Source organism: Solanum tuberosum, unplaced genomic scaffold (genome assembly GCF_000226075.1).
Source record: "Solanum tuberosum cultivar DM 1-3 516 R44 unplaced genomic scaffold, SolTub_3.0 scf00497, whole genome shotgun sequence".
Classification (NCBI taxonomy): domain Eukaryota; kingdom Viridiplantae; phylum Streptophyta; class Magnoliopsida; order Solanales; family Solanaceae; genus Solanum; species Solanum tuberosum.
The window spans coordinates 134,311-155,031 of NW_006239421.1; the positions used below are offsets into that span (position 1 = coordinate 134,311).

Sequence of the window (20,721 nt, forward strand, 5' to 3'; positions counted from 1 at the left end):
TTTTTTAGTTTATCTTAACTGATTTTGAGTGAATTAAGGATAAAAAATATTGTTAATTTGTTTGGATCCCTTATTTCATGCTAATCATTAATTATCTACAATAAATTCAAATTAAATTACAGGCCACACTTTCAGTTTTCTACTTTATTATCTATAATTCCATTTTTATTTGTAAATTTTCGTTTTTATTTTTTTAAAAACTTTTTTAGAATTAATAAAAACATTTCTTTTATTTGTGAATTTGTTATAACCTGAAATTTTTAATGCTATAGCTTGAAAGTCTATATCTACTGCTATAGCCTGAAAATAGTACTATAATATATGTCATATATGAAATTTACACTTTCCTTTATCATATAAAACTTTACGTGTCAACTTTAACATGATTCACATAATTGCCCATTTTTTAAGGGTGGTTTTCAATTTTTATCCTCAATATTTTAAGTAAAATATAGGTAATCGAAAATATTTTGATATTGAAATAGAAAATATTTTTTGTTTGACATAGACTAATATTTTTGAATTATAATTAGTGTAAATTTCATATATGACATATATTATAGTACTATTTTCAGGCTATAGCAGTAGATATAGACTTTCAAGCTATAGCATTAAAAATTTCAGGTTATAACAAATTCACAAATAAAAGAAATGTTTTTATTAATTCTAAAAAAGTTTTTAAAAAAATAAAAACGAAAATTTACAAATAAAAATGGAATTATAGATAATAAAGTAGAAAACTGAAAGTGTGGCCTGTAATTTAATTTGAATTTATTGTAGATAATTAATGATTAGCATGAAATAATAGCAGTAGATATAGACTTTCAAGCTATAGCATTAAAAATTTCAGGTTATAACAAATTCACAAATAAAAGAAATGTTTTTATTAATTCTAAAAAAGTTTTAAAAAAAATAAAAACGAAAAATAAAAGTTTTTATTAATACATAAGTTATGGTTACAGAACTTATGTCTATAGAGGTAAAATTTCAGATAAGAAAATCCACAAGTTATATCGTAAAAGATACAACTTAATTCCTAGTGAATTTATATCAAGCATAACAAAAGTTCTCTAAACTTATGCTTAACGAAATAAGGCCATAGAAATATTACACAAATTATATTACATAATTCAATTTCTACACAACTTATTCCGAGTAAGGCAGAATTTTTCTCAACTTTAGTTCAAAGGAATTAGGTTATAAATAAAGTGTTTGATTAAAAAAAAAAGGATAAAAATTAAACATTACCTAGAAATAGTGGTACCATGTGCAAAAACTTCATATAAAGGACAAAATGCACTTATTAAACGGGCTTCTGCAAGGTCCAAGACGGAGTAGAACAACACTTTCTAGCCCATTAACGATAACGAAGGCGCTAATAATTGGACTAGGCCTGAACTGAAGTGGCCCGAATAGCCACTTTTTGTCAAGTTTTAGCCACACTATCAAAACTATTCAACAATAGCCACTTTTAATGGAGAAAAAAAAGAGAGAGTATTTGGACAGCAATATCATAATCTAAAAAAAAAAGGAAAAAAATTATATCTCAATCTAAAAATATGGAAAAACTCTAGAGTACGGAGCTACATGTGATATGATATTTATTTTTTCAAATTCCATGAAAAGAACGCGGATTTTTGAAACGTCATAAACTCTTAAAACTCACTTATCAAAATTCCAAACTCTAACACCATGGGACAGAGTTATTCCGTATTTTAGCTGAAATATTTTTATTCAAATATTATTTTTGCATTAAAATATACTCCCAACTTTCTTTGAAGACTAGTATGAAAGTATTAAATCATGATTAAAATCTTTTTAACACATTAAAATATACTCCCAACGCATAAAAAAAGGACTCATCCCACCCAATTTTTCTCAATCAAGTCATAATAGATATCTTTTGGCAGGACGAATTTTGAGTCAACCAATTGTCAAATCCTCATTGGATATCAATGATTCCACTTGGCAAAGATCTTTCCATAAACAGATTCCCCAATTTCCATTTCCATTTTAATTTCCTTCTCTAAAAATCCAATATATATCCACGTGGCAATTTTTGGGTCCGTCATCATCTTCTCAAACCAACAGAAATAAAGAAACAGATTTGAAGATATGGAAACAAAGATAAGGAGATAAGGCCCATTTCTTCTCATTGGTTACTATCAAATTCACAACTCAATCCAACCGTTGAATTCCAAAAAATCTTAGTCACTCTTCAAGATTGAACCAGAGCCACAATTGTGCCAAAGAAATGGCAATACAAATGCATATACAAAACACACAAAGGTTTCAACTCAGCCTTAAAACTAGATTGCCATTTCTCCCAATAATCACTAACAACTCTTCAAATTGGAAAAAATGGCAACCGTGACAACACAAGCTTCCGCCGCCATTTTCCGGCCATGTGCCTCAAGAACCAGGTTCCTCACTGGATCATCTGGAAAGTTAAACAGGGAGGTCTCTTTTAGACCTTCAACTTCTTCATCATACAACTCATTCAAGGTTGAAGCTAAGAAAGGTCAATGGCTTCCTGGCTTAGCCTCTCCTGATTATCTTGATGGCAGGTACATACATACATACATACATCTTAAGCTACTTGTAATATATACTTTTGCCTGCTCTGATATCATGTAAAATTGTACTACGTCTCAATAGTAAATACTAACCTTGTTCTGATACTGGAATGGTTACTTGTCTTTAGTCTCCCAGGAGACAATGGTTTTGATCCATTGGGACTTGCTGAGGACCCAGAGAACTTGAAATGGTTCATCCAGGCTGAACTGGTGAATGGTCGTTGGGCTATGTTGGGTGTTGCAGGGATGCTGTTGCCTGAGGTTTTCACTAGCATTGGGATACTTAACGTGCCCAAATGGTACGATGCTGGAAAATCCGAGTACTTTGCATCATCATCAACCCTGTTTGTGATCGAGTTCATCTTGTTCCACTACGTCGAGATCAGAAGGTGGCAAGACATTAAGAACCCAGGAAGTGTCAACCAAGACCCTATCTTCAAGAGCTACAGCTTGCCTCCTAATAAATGTGGATACCCTGGTGGTATTTTCAACCCACTCAACTTTGCACCAACTGAAGAGGCCAAGGAGAAGGAACTTGCTAATGGTAAGTGGATGTTCACTTTCTAAATGACTTCATGTACTCGAGTCAGGCTAATTTTTCAAGTGGATAATTTTCAGGGAGATTGGCTATGTTGGCATTTTTGGGATTCATAGTGCAGCACAATGTGACTGGAAAGGGACCTTTTGACAACCTTCTGCAACACATCTCTGACCCATGGCACAACACCATCATCCAAACACTCAGCAACTAGAAAACCTCATGGGAAACTTGATTGAATATATATTGTTACCTTGTAACCATGTTATGAATTTTGATCAAGAATAGAGCTTTGTGGTAAACAAGGAACCTTTAATGTACAGCGTTTCTTATTTGTGTTATTCCTACTAGATCATCAAAAGACTGTGATTTGCGCTCTTGTTATTAGCATATAAAGGGAAAAACTTTCTTTTAGTAGTTCGATTTGCATCTTAACTGCAAAACAAATCTCAGTAATTTATTGAAGCAAAGTGAAATTGGTCTTTTATTCAGATCTCATATATGAACAAACTCTTATTCTACTTTCACCATGTGTGGTGTCAGGGTTCGCCAAGCAAAACAACTATACATATTCAAACATAATTATCTATCAACAACCACTGCACCTGTAAACCTCACCCGCGATCACAGATAATTCTACACAAGTAGTGTGACTTATCTCAAATGTTTAATCACTGGAAGTTGCTGGCTGCAGGAAATAAGAACAAGTGAGACTGAGTAAGAAATGTTAGATCAGATAGGATTAGTTACATGACTGTATATTTGGAGATTGTGGTAATTTGTTTAATGGAGTAATATATGATGTGCATTCAGCATATTCAACTGTCAAAGAGAACAAGGATACATGAATGGAGAAGATGAAATCCATTTATAAGATGGACAATTAAACATTTTTTTCAATAATTAACTGTCACAGAGTTGAGAAATTAACCGAGAATGGAAACAGGTGAAATTACCTGTGCATATGATTTTTCATCGAAATCTGGAACAACAACGGCATCAGCTGCACTATAATTGACTGAATCCACAGACCTTGTTAGGTTAAAGTTTCTTTGAAATTCATAATCCATCAAATATCCTTTCAAATTGGCATCACTTTGAGGATCCAATATTTTCCTTTCCAGTAGATCAAGATTATCATTGGGGTTGTATGAATACTGCTCACTTAGTTGCTGTCTCAAGCATGCTATACTATTTAGATCATTCAAGACACTGTTATCTAGCATTGCAGTTGTGGCCTGTCTTGCTTGATCAACTTTTCCAGAGTCCAGAACATGAGAAGATTCAGCAACTGAATTATCTCCAGAGTATCCCATATTTCTACAGAGAAACAATGGTTCACACGATGTTAGCGATTACCGAAATCCAGTAACTTCAAACGTGAAATACTAAGATCGTAAAAGGGGAACGACATAAAGATGCTGAATAAATATGGTCTAATACTCACTCCTGGGGTAGAATGTTTGGTGTCTGAGGGAATGGCATGTGCAGGATTTTATTTTCTGGATGCCATGGATGAGTTTGCCCATCTACTTCACTGTTTATCAAAAGATGCAAATGTGTCGTGTTCTGGAGCTGTTATATGACATTCAAATGCAGAAGCATTCAGCTATTTTCACATTTTACACTGTTTTTCCGAAACAACCAATATAATAGACTAAACGAGAAACAGAAGGGAGGAAGGGCAGAAGTTACTATGTAGTTTAACCTTGAATAACCATGACCTAATTAACATTCTTACAAAGGAGAGTGAGTAGTTAGAGGATTTGACAAAGGATAGGTAAGCAATCAACTCAGTTCTGACCAAATTCCATACTGAGTTAAAAGTATATTAGTTCATCAATAGTATGGCTGTTTTCTAAAACTTGTTGCAGCACTAGGATCACCAAGTACCACCAAAACCAATCCAGTTTTTGGAAATATTACCTTCCGAACATGAACTGCATTAAGTGACTCCCTTAGTGCACACTCCATCAGCGCGAGATCTTGCACTTTATTTATCTTATCATGATTGCTCCACCAGCTACGACGAAGCAGAGGATTAAGGTTAATACAAGATTAAAAATGACACAAGTCATTAATCCCATATGATCTAGTTACAACTGCATATTAAATCAAACACGGAAACAACATATGTGGATTAAGATTAAATCAACTGGTGCATCTATAATCACACAAAATATTATTAATTGGGCCTATTATCAAGCAAGATGCTATTAATTGTGTATGGATATCCAATAAAAATGTCCAAATGAGAAAATTAATTAGATATTCCTCAAAAGTTCTTTAGATACATTCAAAAAGCAAATGCAACTTATAAAAGAGGACAAATGGCAACACACTCTGCCAGAGACCTAAATAAGATAAAAATACGCAATCGAAATATTGTAGCAGTTGATAAAGAGGTCAATTATGGAAACAATTGAACACCAAAAATATAAAAGGAAAAACAAAGGAATGCAGGACTATACTTGAGTCTCATTTCTAAATCAGTAAGCTGAGATTGCACAACTTTCACTTGGCTTTGCAATTCCTGTCAGCACCAATTATAAAAAAAAATAAAAAATTGTCCATAAACTTGAGTTTAAGTCATACAATTGTAGCCAAAATGGTGTGGATAGAGTAAGAAAGTGCATACTTCAACTGATGGATCACTGCACCAAAAGAAACAAAGGAGCAAAGACGAGGTAAACGGTTAACATAATGCTTAACAAATTTCAATAGGTACAAATTTGAAGGAAAAGATCCTCAAATTGATCAACAAAAATATATACCTAGCATCTAGAAACTCTGGCACGCCTATATCGTTGTCAAGCTTCTTAAAAGTCTTCCTCAATGTCTGGAGTGTAACCATTATCACTTTCAAGTGGATTAAGAAGTAACAACAAACCATAGAAAGAGGAAAACACATAGTGGTGATGAATATCAGACTTACTTGAAGGCTCTCCAACTTCCTGTTTTAAGTTCAAGATTAGCAAAAACTGGTAATTTGGCCTCTATATCTTACTCCTAGATAAGACTAATCCAAATAGACAAGACTGTTTTTGTACCTTTTTGCCCTTTCTTGAGGAGTCAATTGAGCAAATTTTGCAATTATTTCATCAAAATTGCTGAAGACATGCAATAGAAATTAGGGATCGAATAATCCTATAGTTCATCATATGTGATGAAGAACCTGTATGGTTATTGTCGGACAAATAAAAAGACAAAGGACTAAATCACCACACAAGACTAACTGTGATAAAAAAAAGAAAAAACTAGCAGTAGAAAATAGATGTACTCGGTTATATGTATTTACAAGAGCATCTTCTAGAGGAGTAAAGGCTCTTCATACCAGGTACTTTAAAATGAGAATATCACTCACTTTTGTTAGAAGTTTGGGGAACTTGCCAAAGAGTAAGTCTCCAATAAAGTAACCTGTTATTTCACATATCCCCTATGAACAGATCAATGATACTATGAAACAATCCCAACCTCATATATACAATATCATCACATGCACAAAAGTATATTCCAAGGAAGTAGAATCACAATGGTTCTCAATGCAAAAGTAGTAATTTAAACCACCAAAGGCTGTACTCTGTGCAGTAATGAACTTTGGCAAGACCATACAAGGGAACCAATTACTTGACCTCACCTAACTCTGATAGGCAGGATGATAAAGAAAGAGACCTTGAATTACCTAAACTCTAACGCCAAAAGTTATCTCAAGACCAATTGACACATCCAATACCTGTGGGACATGACCCAAAATTCAAGTTCATGATGGCATCTACACTATCTCACCCGTAGATATATAAGCCAATCCTCCAAAAGTTGTGTCAGTAAAGATAAAAGAAGCACTTAGCACAGCAGAGTGATTTAAATAAAGTAACAGAAAAGTACCTTGTTCCGCCTTGAAGTAGCGTTGGTTTTCCAGTTGGGGAAAACAAAAGGAGGATAATATCTATATCACATAGCACAGAAATCTCCTGGGCTTTCTTCAGGATTCCACATCTTCGTTTGCAATAAGTGGATTGCCTCTTACTATTGCTCTCCACTCGCTTCATGCTTAGCCTTACCCTTCCCATTCTTACTCTCAATCCCTAAATACCAGAACAATTTGTATTACATTTGCTACTTATTAAAGAAAAAGGAAACAACTCACGTCAATAAGAAATGCAGTAGTCGGCGTCAGAGAGATTGCATGAAAAATGTCTTTCCATTTATAGACTTAATAACATGGAATTTGAAAACATAAAAATTCATGTGATCTTTTATATATTTAAATTAAAAATAGATAGAATATAGTTCAATATTTATTAATTATTAATAAAATGAGATCAACGGCTGAACCTACAAAAAAGATATCGGTGCACTTTGGAACTTGGGATTACTTATCCTTACACCGTCGTCTATCGAGTATTATCCAAAATATAAATAGTGTTGCAATTGATCTGTCAAAAGAAGAATGTAGTATAAACTATGCACAAGTGACAAGTGTGTGTATGTTTCCAAACAGTAACTTTTTTATTTTTTATTTTTATGATAAGGAAAATCCACAGTTGCTATCTTTTGGGTGTGCACAGGTTAAAATTTCCGCTCTTATGCAATAGCTTGCAAATCACATAGAAAAGATAATCCGCACTAGGCAAACCCGGTGTGATGAGCTCGACGCAATAACAACTTGTTTCATGTTTCTTACATATGCTATCATATCAAAATATTCTATTGGTGAAAAATATGACCTAGGGTAAAATTATAGAAAAAAGTAGGATAAGATAAATTATAAAATAAAATTATTAAAAAAATAAGCAAATGCAAATTAGGAGGGGAAAAAGAGTAATTTTTTTTGTCATTACATATCGGCAGCTTAGTAATATAATATAATATAATATAATAAGATTAAAGTAACAGTCAAAATATTTATAGTATTTAAACTAACAATACAATAGGTAACAACTATCCGATCAAGTTGTAACTATTTAAAAGTGTTTAATGCCGCTGGTAAAAGATAGGAGTAATTGATTTTATACTATATTCATCAAAGGTAAAATATTTGAGATTTGAAACTAATAGAATTATTTTGCATGTGTTTTTGAGACGGATATAAAGAATAAAGACAATGAACCACAAGATTGATTACATAAAACTTGATTCCATCTCGGATATCATTTCCCCTCCGTTAACCTTGTAGTATAAGAAAAAATTGGAGTGGACATAATTAATGTCATTCCAACTATATTAAGGTTGTTAAAAAATGTGACTGATTAAATCAACAAACTGTTTTTCTTTTCCTATTTGTTTTTTTTATGTACCTTAAACTTCCATAATTTGTACTTACAAGAGGATTGAATTGGAGACAAATATTTAAAATAAGTTAATTCAAACACTTTCTATATTAACTATTTACATCGTAATACCAAACAAACAAACATAAAAAGTCTAGTAGACAAGTGACAACAAACATCCAACATCTAAATTGGTGTTTAGCGGGCATCTTGAACCCATCTTCCTACGGTCGAGTTGGCCCTGACCTCACAATCAAGAAGAGCCCGTAGGCGTTTTGGAGTGCTCTATTATTAAGCATAACCATGATTTTTTCAAAGGACTTAGTTTCAAATATATACAATAAAGTAATTAGATTACAATAAATATTATCATGCTTTATTTACATTAAATAAAAATACTAAAAAATTATAGGAAATGTACACTGACTATACAATTTAACTTGCCGAAAGTCATAAAAAGTATACAATACAAACTTATGTTTACAATGACTAAACATTATAATACATTCAAAGTCGAAAGTTGAAGAAGGACGGAACAACATTTTTTTGCTAATTTTGGTCGCAAAGGGCCGAATGGCCACTTAGCATAATTTACCCTTCTTTCAATCTTCCCAGTTCTTTAGAAGCAATCCGGTATCATTCACTAATTTGACAACTCCAATGGCTTTCGCTCCATGTTTCTCCACATATATAGCAAAATTGAGATCCACACCTAAATTCATAATATTGATTAACACATTGATTTGTTAAGTTAATATACTAGCTTATAAAGAAATTAACAGGCCACACTACCATATAAAAATTAAACAAGAAATTAACTAACCGGCAGGTTATGTGTATACAACCATCAGCTTTCTGCACAATATGTTTGCAGTGAGGGCATTTCATCCATTTGGAGCTGCTAGCAAGTTCCTCAACTTTTAAATCATCTTCTCTGTTTTTTTCATCATTTTGAAACTTGTCACAATCAAATCCAGTATGCCAAGGGACGCCACACGCCGCGCAGAGCAGCCTGTGGCATACAGGACATACGCACTCAATTATGTCCTGATCATGATCATAAATCAGCAGCTCTGAACAATCTTTGTAAGGACAATAGAATTTTTCGCAATCAAGAAGAGCAGACTCACTCAATCCCCCTTCCCATTTTTCGAATACATTTTCTGGGATGATGGATTTACAAGAAACAGGTTCAATTGTCGCGCAACATTTCAAACCAGGGCAAGTTACTGAGAAAATATGGTCTTGAATCATGGACTGGATATATTGGGCTAGGCAATCAGTACAGAATGAGTGATCAGAGCAATTTTCGAGTTTGAACATTTCATTTGTAACTTTTGTCTCCATACAAATGTCACAAAAACCTTGGGATGATTCAGGGGATTCTTCGATTTGTGTTGATGACATGTGAAGATGGAAGATTTCTAAAGAGGCTGCAAGAACCTCTTGGTATTGCAGTTCCTCCGCGCACTCCTTGTCTGATAGTATGAGAGCGCGAAACTCATCGTTTTCATTAAACACATTTGATATTATGTCTGCCATTGAATTGATCAGTGGTTAGTTAGTTTGAAGATTTCTTGGAGAACTTTGCAGATTTGTGATACTACTTGATTTGATTTTGATGTATGCAAAGGGGTTTTATAGTGTTCTATTATTGAATTGGATAACAATGCGAATAAATTAAAAGACAAATTCAGTTGTATTAATTAGGAAGTTACTCAGAAAATACTTAGAAATATATACAATTTGATGTGACCCAAAGCAATTTGCTAAGCAGTTGACGTTTGCCATTTCGTAATGATAGTGACTTGTATCTACCAGGGACCAAGAAATTGTGATTGTAAAAGATTTTAAGGGATGAGAAGGAACTTCCACACTTCGACAAAGTCCGAGTTAACTTACACCTTGTTTGGATGGTTGCTATCTTGATCCTCCTAGTATTATATTGTTAGTTTAAATATGATACTCTTTCTGTCTCAATTTCAGTGGCATATTTCGAATTCAAGAGTCAAACAAATCTAGTTTTTACCTTAAATTTTTCATAGATCTTTTAAATATTTTGAATTGTCAATTATAATACTTTTTACATAGTTAACAAATATATAAATTTCATTTCAAAAAAATTAAAGATTTCATGAGCAAATTTTCGATCAAACTTAAATTGTTTGATTCTCAAAAAACGAGATATGTCACATAAATTGGAATAGAGGAAGTATTGGTTATGATTGTTGCTTAAATTTTATTGTATCGTATCGTTTAAATCTATCGTTTGGTAAAGATGAAAAGTTTCATTTTTTGTAATAGCCGATTTGGTGTGAATGCATCATTACCTTAATATTTTGTGTTAAGGTCTTAAGAAGTAGAAGAAAATTGTGTGTTTGCCATGTTGGAAAATATTTTTCAATTTTTTCATATTTGATTGTTAAAAATATTTTGGAAAAAAACATTATTTGTAGTAAAATAAGTTTCTTAAAAATGAAAAAAAATACTTCACTACTGAAAATAAGAAGACGAATTTCACAAGTGATATTTATCAATGCCCAAATGTTTACCCCTTAATCATCCCACCCCTCGCCACCTCCGAAGCCCCACTCATCAGTCATCACCCCACAAGATTTTGCTAACTTACATATGAAATTTAAGATAATATTATTTTGCTTAATTATCAAATACTAAAAAGTAAATAACAAATTTATTTATTTTTAAGAAAATATTTTTCTTCATACCAAACAACACTTAAAAAAATTAGTTTGTCTTACATCGTCAGAACACAGTTTACTTATTTTTGTTGCCAAAAGAATCTTAAGACAAACAGAGCTTAGAGGGTTCAAGTTTGCTTCTGCAGACAGTTTTTTAGAATTTTCCAATCAAATATCAAATTCAGTCTTTTTCAGTACTGTAGCAACTTCAGATCCTCAAGTAACAAATTTTGTCTGTATACTAATGTTTTATCTTTAGGCGGTGGAAAAGTGATTAGTTTGTAGACGGAGTCTTCACTTATTAATTAATTTAGTTATTGGTTCTCTCTCAGTGTCTACATACGCTTTGGACTTGACTTATTATAATGCGCATCGAAAAGTCCATTTTGGCAAAAACATTTTCAACTAATAGCAAATCTTATTTTCAAGTGTTCAAATACGAAATGTTTACTTAGAGATATATAATTATTAAAGTGGATATGATATTGCTTCTATCTTAATAAGAGATCTAAGTTCAAGATTAAAATAAAAGTCGAATTTCAATGCAAGACCCCCTAAGATTTAATCTTAGGATGTCTGTTTTGTTAATTTTATTCATCGTAGATAAATTGCTTACATGACAATATTATTAATGGATTTACACCTTTTGCTCTTTAGATAATTTATGATAGTAGTAATACTTAGTAGCAGTACGGTATAAAAATAAAAAAAAATAAAAACTCAGTCTAACTCTACAGGATCCCGAAAGCTCTGTTCCATGAGCTTCAAAAATTCAGAAAATTCAATTTTTCCATCTCTGTTTTCATCAAAGGCCATAATCATCTTCTTGCAATCGTTCATCGAAAATTCGGATAAACCCATTCTCCAAATAAGTTTCATTAACTCACTTGCATCAATATATCCATCTCCATTTTCATCAAACACATCAAAAGCTTCTTTAATTTCTTCAAAACTAGGTTCTACTTCGTCAAATAAACTCGAAACCTCTGCATACTCTGTTTTATTCTCATTTGAATTGCATAAACTCATTAGTTTATCCATAATTACTACCTCAACAATTTCTTCCTCGTTATCGCAATTTTCATAACAATTTTTAGCATCGGGAGGATTATTATCATTATCATGATCATGATCATCTCGAGTCAATGCGTTTCGGAGAGTGATGAAGAACAAAAGTATTGCTCGGAGTGAAAAAGAAAAACAAGAAGATAAATCTTGAAATGTGCTTAGGATGCTGAGAATTGTACATCTTAAAATGATACAAAAGAATTGATTGAGGTCATCAGCTATTTTCTTACCCAATAATGAAGGACTAATTGCTGATATTGAAAAAATGTTCTCCATTTTGCTAACTTCTTTGTTTTCTTTCAAGCTGTTAATATTTGTATGGAATTAATATTAAATCATGGAATGGTTGTAGAGACGAATTTTGTGTGTCTATATAGAGAGACAGTTTAAACAAGTCGGTCTTTGTGGAAAAATTGGAGGAAAAAATGGTGAAAACGAAAGCAAGCTTCCTATCGTTATATAACATTAAAAAAAAAAAAGTCATCATTACAAGGTGGATCCAAGGAGGATGTCATCGTTATAAACAATTACACGGCATATATAAGGTAATTTTTTAAAAATATATAGAGACATTTTAAAATACAAGGCAAAAGATTGACTGAGATTCAAAATTTACTGTGAGGTTTCGAATTCAAATTCAAATTATAAATATTATATATTTATTTTTTAAAAGTGAAAATTTTGAATCTGTCACCGATTATTATTATTGATTCCTATTTTATTGGAGTGGATAGCAAAAGTCGGTCAACTGATTTACCTGGTAATTTCAGTAACAATAATTGTATTTAATAATGCGTGTTGTATCAGCAATATGTTAGACGTACTATGGAATAATAAAAAGTGCGTTTACACATATTAGGTTTTTATTTAAAGAAATGTCGACAGAATTGAATTACATAATGTATTGTGGATATTATTCTAATCTAAAATTGGTAGTACTACTTTTTCCTAATTTTTCCACAGAAAATATGAGAGTGAGATATGAAATAAAATAACTATGTTGGATCATAACCTTGTGAAATAATAAAGATGATGTCAAGTTCATTGAATCCAAAATATTTGATGTTTTAAGACTTACACATATCCGCATATGGATTAAAATCACTTATTCCTGAAAATTTACAAGGGTTTTGAGTTTTGACTATAATATTCTTAATTATGATTTCTTTTTTTTTTTGTTGTTGTTGAAATAATTATTATGGGGAACACAGATTTCGACTTTTCTTTTTGCTCTGTTTATTTCCAACATTGGGCTAATTTTTGGGCCTGTACAGATTTTAAAAGAGAAAATTGTATATAATAGCAAATTATTATTCAAATTAAATGTTATAAATATAATTTGATTTAATTGTACCCTATAGCAAACTATTGCTATTTTCGCCTCTCTCCCTTGTGGAATCTTGCTCGCCACTCTCGTTTTGGTGGCAATCTCGCTCGCCTCTCTCGCTTTTATACCAACACAAATGTATAAAATGTGTTTGTGTTTGTATAAAGCGAAAGAAAATTGTATATATACATATATTTTTGTTCCCCTCTCTCAGCTCCCGCTCGCCACTCTCACTTGCCTCTCTCACTTTATACAAACACAAATGTATACATTGCGTTTGTGTTTGTATAAAGCGAGAGAAAATTGTATATATAAACACAAATGCATATATTTTCGTCCTATACACTTATGATTATACAAATACAATTTTCCCCTTCCCAGTTTTCTTTTGTCTTTCTCTCTTTCTCGCTTTATACAAACACAAATTATACAATTGATCTTTTGTATATATATACTGAAACAGATTATACACTGCTTTCTTTTATATATGTATACCGAAAAAGATTATACACTGCTTTCTTTTATATATGTATAGTGAATTATACAACTGCTTTTTTTGTATATGTATAGCAAATTATATAACTGTTTTCTTTGTATATGTATAGCGAAATATACATATTTATGTTTGCTATGAAGCGCAATTATGCAAACTATAGCTATAGCATACAGATATGATTTTTATGTTTGCTATATGTGAAAGTTGTTCATTTTCAAATGGAAATTTTTAAAAAAATATTATGGGGAACTTGAGTGTGTTAAGGGTAAATTTTAATTTTTTAAAATTAAATTCAATTGTTTTGAATTGAAAAGAGTAATAACTTACCGAGTGTGAAACCAATAACATTACCAAAAAAATACTCCCTCTGTCCCTTTTTACTTGTTTAATTTTAACATTTTATTTGTTCTGTTTTACTTGTCATTTTTGACAAATCAAGATAAGATAATATTTTTTACTTATTATATCCTTGATTTATTTTGAAAGTTGATCTTTTTAAAAAGGTAAAATCTCTTTAATGAATAAATTAATTTTGAAATTCTATCAATTAATATGGGTAAAATGGTAAATTCACAATGTCAATTATTATTTTCTTAATAGGTGTGTCAAGTAAAAAATGAACAAGTAAATAGGGACAAAAAGAGTAAAAAAATATCTCCACTCACTTTTACTTGTTCACTGTATTAAATTTATTTATTTTTAAATTTATCTACTTTATAAAAGACAATTTATTTTTCATGTTTTACCTTAGTGACTTACTTATTTCAAAATATTTCTCAAGTTGATTAAAAATTATACAACAATTAAGACAATCATGATAAAAATGTGTAACATTTGTTATTTTCTAAGAAGTGTTCAAAGTAATGATAGAGAAAGTATTAATCAAAAAGGTTTTGAGTTGTAGGTGGAGTAGTAAATATTCATTTATTATAATTCAGAGGTCTAAGATTTAAGTCTTTCGGGGTACATAGTTATCTTTATTAGAGAGTCATTTATCTTCAATGTAAAACTCTCAGACACAAATTAAAAATTTAATCAAACTTTAATATAAATACCTTAAAAAAAAAGCACTCATTAATCAAAGAAGAAAAATAATACTTTCACCTTCTGACAAAGTACACCAACTAACAAAAGTCCTAGTCTTTGTTTTAAAATTCTATGAAATTTCACAGAAAATTAATGCAAACAAATTCTGATCTCTCGTGAGAAGCGTGAGCGCGCTGGCCACACACACACACATATAAATGCTTCTTTTTGTGAATAAAATAATTATACCACGTTGATTTGCTCAACTGGAGGATAAATGGTTAACAAAAGTTTGTTACGTAAATTAGTTTCAACAATACTATGGAATTGGAATTTGTAACTTTTACTTCTTATTTTCTTGTGATTTTTTATTTAGGGTTCGATATTCATACTTTCTCTGTCCCTAATTACTTGTCCATTTTTGAAATGACACACCTATTAAAAAATAATTATTAACATAGTGAGTTTACCATTTTATCTCTTTTAATTATGAAGTGGATGAATTAAAATTTAAGATTTTCAACAAGTTCTACCTTTTTAAAAGTAATTAATTGAGGGTATAATAGGTAAAAAAAATTGTTCTTTCTTGATTTGTCAAAATGGACAAGTAATTAGGGACAACTATAAAAGAAAAAATGGACAAGTAAGTAGGAACAAAGAAAATTTTAAAATTTGACTAATTTTAGATTCATACATTATAAAGACTTCTTCTAAAATTGATGCTTTCAATAAAACCTTTTTTTTTATCTCTACGAAGTTAAACCTAAAACCTCTGATTCCTTGTAAGAATATCAAAGGACGAAAGAAGTTACGGAATTAATCTTTGGAATATCGAATAAAACCCATTCCCATTTCCCAAGCCCCAAACTAAACGTCAGTGTTTAAGTTCTTTTGGAAATGCTACGTTGCGTGCCCCTAAGTGTAAGGTAAATTTTCAATCTAAGTATTCAGTCAATGAAGTTCATGATATTTGTATTTAATGTTTTCGAGACGAATTTAAAATTTGATATTTAAGAATTTTTACAATAACTTTAAAGGGTCGTTTCATTGGGAACAAGTTATTTTAGGATTAACTATCCTATGATAACTTATCACACCATGTATATGAGATAACTTATTCCTTCACTATGGTATAAATTGTGGGATAAGTTATCCCAAACATGACAACCGATCAAGACACCAAAATTTTATCCCAGGACTATTTTTTTTTATCACTCACACCAAGCGACTTGTAAATTAATAACATAATAATAAGTCAGTTTACGATCGAAAATTTAAATATTTAGGGTCCCATTTCCCAAGCCCCAAACTAAACGTCAGTGTTTAAGTTCTTTTGGAAATGCTACGTTGCGTGCCCCTAAGTGTAAGGTAAATTTTCAATCTAAGTATTCAGTCAATGAAGTTCATGATATTTGTATTTGACGTTTTCGAGACAAATTCAAAATTTGATATTTAATAATTTTTACAATAATTTTGAAGGGTCGTTTCATTGGGAACAAGTTATTTCAGGATTAACTATCTTATGATAACTTATCACACCATGTATATGAGATAACTTATTCCTTCACTATGGTATAAATGGTGGGATAAGTTATCCCAAACATGACAACCGATCAAGACACCAAAATTTTATCTCAGGACTATTTTTTTTATCACTCACACCAAACGACCTGTAAATTAATAACATAATAATAAGTCAGTTTACGATCGAATATTTAAATATTTTAACAATTTTTTTTAGCTATTAAATTTATGTAAATCGTAATAGACCCTCTAATTCGGCGCTTGACCTCAGTCAAACATTTGATATCTGTCTGTTTCAATTTGTTTGTTTTACTTTCCTTTTTAATCCGTTGAAAAAAGGAAGTTATAATGGGCCATAGTCCATTAGTTTGTAAAGGGCTTCACGTTGGGTTTCACAGATGGAAAGTTGACACTTGATACTCATAGTAATGGATATTTGGGCCTGAACACTATAGGGCCCAAATTCTTTGATGAATCTTTTCTATGGAGCTGATAATAATTGTAAACTAAAGTGAAGAAAAAAATTCTATAAATTGGTTCATTGTGGGGGGAATGGTACTATAAGCAATTTAATTGAACTGCTCTATCATTCTACTACTTCTCTTTATTTTAGAAAGAATAACGGTTTTCAATTTTCATAATCGATTTTTTTGTTTGTGTGTAAATTAGAACATAAAGTATATAATTTTTTAAATAAAATTGACATATTTAGAAATTACAAACGAAATGTCATAAATCATAACTTTCTACAATTCAAATGAAATATAGATCTCAATTCCTTATTGATCCGGTCAAGGGAAAGATGGAATACTACTATCATTCAGTGACTATGTAATAAAGCTTGTTAAAGTATACAATTGATATACGTTATTATTTTTAATCACCAACTTTAATGAACACTTTATTAATTATACATATCAGTAACTTGTCAAGTGGGCTAAAGAAAAAATTATCTGTTGACACTTGTTATTACTTATTATGTGTGCCAAAGTTAAACATTACGAGTTTTAAAAGCCCAAGTCACATAAATATTATAACATATTTAAATTACAAATTTTAAAAAATTATTAAGTATTTCTTTTCTTTTAACTCCTATGGGCTATGAGTATTGCTCCTTAATTCTCTTAATCATAGTTAGGTTAGACCTACTTCTTTCAAAACGCTCCATAGTGAAATATTTCATGATCCGTTATTTGTGACTTTCTTCATTAAATAGGTTCATATAAACAATTGATTAGGGAAGTACTTGAATCTTGTTTACATTATCGTGTTTTGATCCTTGAGCTGAGAATTTATTATAAATAACTTTTCTATCTTTACAAAATAGAATTACTTTCTGAATGAGTTTCAACTTACATTTAACTTTGAAGTTGGTAGTGATCAGTGATAACATTTGGTTTACTTAACCACCTTATAAACTATTAAAATAATCTTTTTAGTCTTTGTGATCTCTGTCTGTCCCCACTTTGAAATAAATAAAAAGTAGAAAGTTGGACATCCAAGCGATGAATCTTTTTCTTTTACTTCTTTGCTAGACTAGAAAGTGAAAGGCAACAACACTCTTCCCATATTACCTTTTTCTACAATATCTACTACTATTCTCACCATTTTTTTTAAAAAAATATTCACCATGACAAAATAAAAAGAAAGGGAAAAAAATAATTTTGAAAAGAGAAAAGCTAACATATTTGTTTTAATATTATTAGCATAAGTTCTTCAATAAGTTGCACAATATTCAAATTTGATTTTGTATCATTGTAATTTGTATGTTTGTGTACTATTTCATTTTGATTCCAATGGATTAAACTATTTTGACCCAAACTTGAAAAATCATTTAAAGATTGACTTGTTGGGATTTGGGTCAAATCAATAAATGTGTTATAACGGAACTTGTTATAATGTAAATATTTGATGCAGATAAATATTTCTGGAAGCGTAGAAAATCAATCATTTTATGCACTAAGAAGCATTGAAGTGTTTGATTGAAAGTAGTAAAGATGATGCTACTAACACGATTTCTAATGGTGGGTTCACTATATGCACTTTGGGTTGACTCTTTGCTTAATTCATGTTTTTTAAACTTGTTATCCCTATTGTTGATATGACACGAAATGCACTAAACTCACTAATTATATCAATTGGAGAAATTGATATTATGGAGTTTGAATTGTTTATTATGGGAGAAACTTAAACTATACATATGGTTTATGGGTGATGAGTGATATCAACAGGATAGATTTATGTTCTAGCGGATTGTCTTATTTTAAGTGTTTTTAAATAAAATTATATTTTAAAATATTTTGTAGTGTTTGAATAAAATTAAAAGCCTATTCAAACAGACTATTTATATGTTTATTTAGGTCCGATGCTATTTATAAGAGTATTTTCGCTTTATCATAGATATACATGCTGCAAGTATATATGAGATTATCACTTATGAAATTTATTTTTCTTATTTTCCTTACAATTTGTTAAGGAATTTGTTTCTAATGAGAAAACATTTTGAACAAAGGAAATATGAGAACAATTTTAGGAATTTATTTTTCCTTAACAAACACACAGTGTATTTTGTGTATTACATTTATGTTTCCTTTGAAGAAATTTGATGAGTTTAACTAAATTTATTACTACTCTGAATGCTGAAAAGTGTAACGAGCAGAGAAAATTGGAAGTTGTGGCTCACTTTGTATTTGCAAAATGAGGTTGGAAGTTAACCAATAGGTTAGGATTGAATCTTTTTTGTATGCCAATCATGGGAATCTATTTTCAGTCTTCCACCTAATTCTGTATTCTAGAAAAACAAGTACTTGTGTGAAATTCTGTTCACTAGGTTTTGATTAGTTACTAAATTAAATATTTGCCTAATTTATGACTAATAGTATTCACTCGTTTAGATTTGTTATAAAATTAAATATTTGCCTAACTTATAAATAATAGTTAGGGAAAGAACTATTGTAGTGTTATGCTTATTATAAAATGGTTAAAAAGTGTTTTACTATAACTGAAATTAGTAGTATTGACAATACATATAAGATTGAGGGAATACTATTTTTTTCGAAGAAAAGAAATAAAGAGGTAAGTAGAAAATCTCTTTACGTTGCAAATAGCGGCGTGGTAGCAAGGTTCATCTGAACCTTTTTCAATAAAAAATTATATTATTTATATATAGTTAAGATTAATCTTTTTTTCATATATAAATAGTAAATGTTGAACCCTTTCAATTTTTTCGTGAGTCTTCTTTTTTTATATTTTGAACCGCCTAAATGAAAATTATGGATCTTGCCATTGATCAATTATAGTCTAAAATGCATTTCTTATGAGTTACTTTCATCCCCATGGGTGTTGTAAACTGTATTATCCGATGGGAGATTTTTTTATAAAAATGTATGGCTAGAAATAGAAGAATCCTACATTGAACAACGACTTTGAATTACTATTAGTTTTTGTGTCCCTCAAGAAACACAAGTGAAAGCACATCCATTTATGGGGATAAAAAATTGTCAATATATAAATGCATCTTAAAGGGAAAGAGCAAAAGCCAAAAGAAAGAAAGAAAGAAAAAAAAGGCAAAAGCTAAGTGAAAATGCCAAAAGCATTTATGCCATTAAAGAGCATATGGGGGATTTTGGGTCCCATATCCAACTAATTTCTAATATATCTAGTATAAGATGTGGCTTACATTTGCTCAAACCTTCAAAAATATCTACTTTGTTTTATATTCAACAAAAATTGCCAGACTCACTCCACAGAAATTGTTCTATTTTTCTAAGTGCCTTCTTCTAATGTCTACATCAACATAAAAGTTTGATTTGATTGTCAACTCATTCAGATGAACTCTCCTATTCAATCTTGCTCAACTATCATGTAATTAATTCTCAAACACGACGTTTGATACATTGAATAAGGATAATAATTCGTGATAAGAGTTGAAAAGTTTAAGTTACATACACAAATAATTAAGAATTGTCTATAATTATGACCTTGAGGAAAAAAGAATAAACTATTTATCATAACATATATAGATGATTTGACTGTATAAAAATTCATCACGCACTAAATGTATATAACTTAAACTCATTCTTGAAACAACTAGAGGTGTTTAATCTTTTGGTATCTGAGGTTGAGAAGCAGTTTAAAACCTCTAAACTACTGGTGATAACTGATAAGAAAGGGAAGGGGTTTGGGGGAGGTGGGGGG

The 20,721-nt window shown here is 30.7% G+C and overlaps 4 protein-coding genes across 4 annotated transcripts; 1 reads left to right on the forward strand and 3 right to left on the reverse strand.

Annotated features, from left to right (window-relative positions):
- Positions 1-2,327: 2,327 nt before the first annotated feature.
- Positions 2,328-3,531, forward strand: LOC102596966 (chlorophyll a-b binding protein 4, chloroplastic-like). The gene is given in 3 exon segments (NM_001288127.1): positions 2,328-2,567; positions 2,705-3,120; positions 3,195-3,531. Coding segments are annotated over 3 exon segments (756 nt in total). The 5' UTR covers positions 2,328-2,361; the 3' UTR covers positions 3,329-3,531.
- Positions 3,532-3,537: 6 nt separating this feature from the next.
- Positions 3,538-7,375, reverse strand: LOC102604492 (agamous-like MADS-box protein AGL65). The gene is made up of 10 exons (XM_006364547.2): positions 7,000-7,375; positions 6,165-6,224; positions 6,050-6,068; positions 5,889-5,953; positions 5,753-5,768; positions 5,586-5,647; positions 5,041-5,137; positions 4,562-4,689; positions 4,071-4,434; positions 3,538-3,802 (listed from the first exon to the last, which is right to left on the reverse strand). Exons 1-10 carry the CDS (start codon positions 7,182-7,184, stop codon positions 3,782-3,784), a joined length of 1,017 nt encoding a protein of 338 aa, XP_006364609.1. The 5' UTR covers positions 7,185-7,375; the 3' UTR covers positions 3,538-3,781.
- Positions 7,376-8,813: 1,438 nt separating this feature from the next.
- Positions 8,814-10,072, reverse strand: LOC102597290 (probable E3 ubiquitin-protein ligase RNF217). Its single transcript, XM_006364527.2, has 2 exons — positions 9,208-10,072; positions 8,814-9,096 (listed from the first exon to the last, which is right to left on the reverse strand). The coding sequence occupies exons 1-2, from the start codon at positions 9,924-9,926 to the stop codon at positions 9,021-9,023; spliced, it is 795 nt and encodes a 264-aa protein (XP_006364589.1). The 5' UTR covers positions 9,927-10,072; the 3' UTR covers positions 8,814-9,020.
- A 1,731-nt stretch (positions 10,073-11,803) lies between these two features.
- LOC107058370 (probable calcium-binding protein CML30) lies at positions 11,804-12,427 on the reverse strand. Its single transcript, XM_015304000.1, has one exon. It carries the CDS (start codon positions 12,425-12,427, stop codon positions 11,804-11,806), a length of 624 nt encoding a protein of 207 aa, XP_015159486.1.
- Between the last annotated feature and the right edge of the window lie 8,294 nt (positions 12,428-20,721).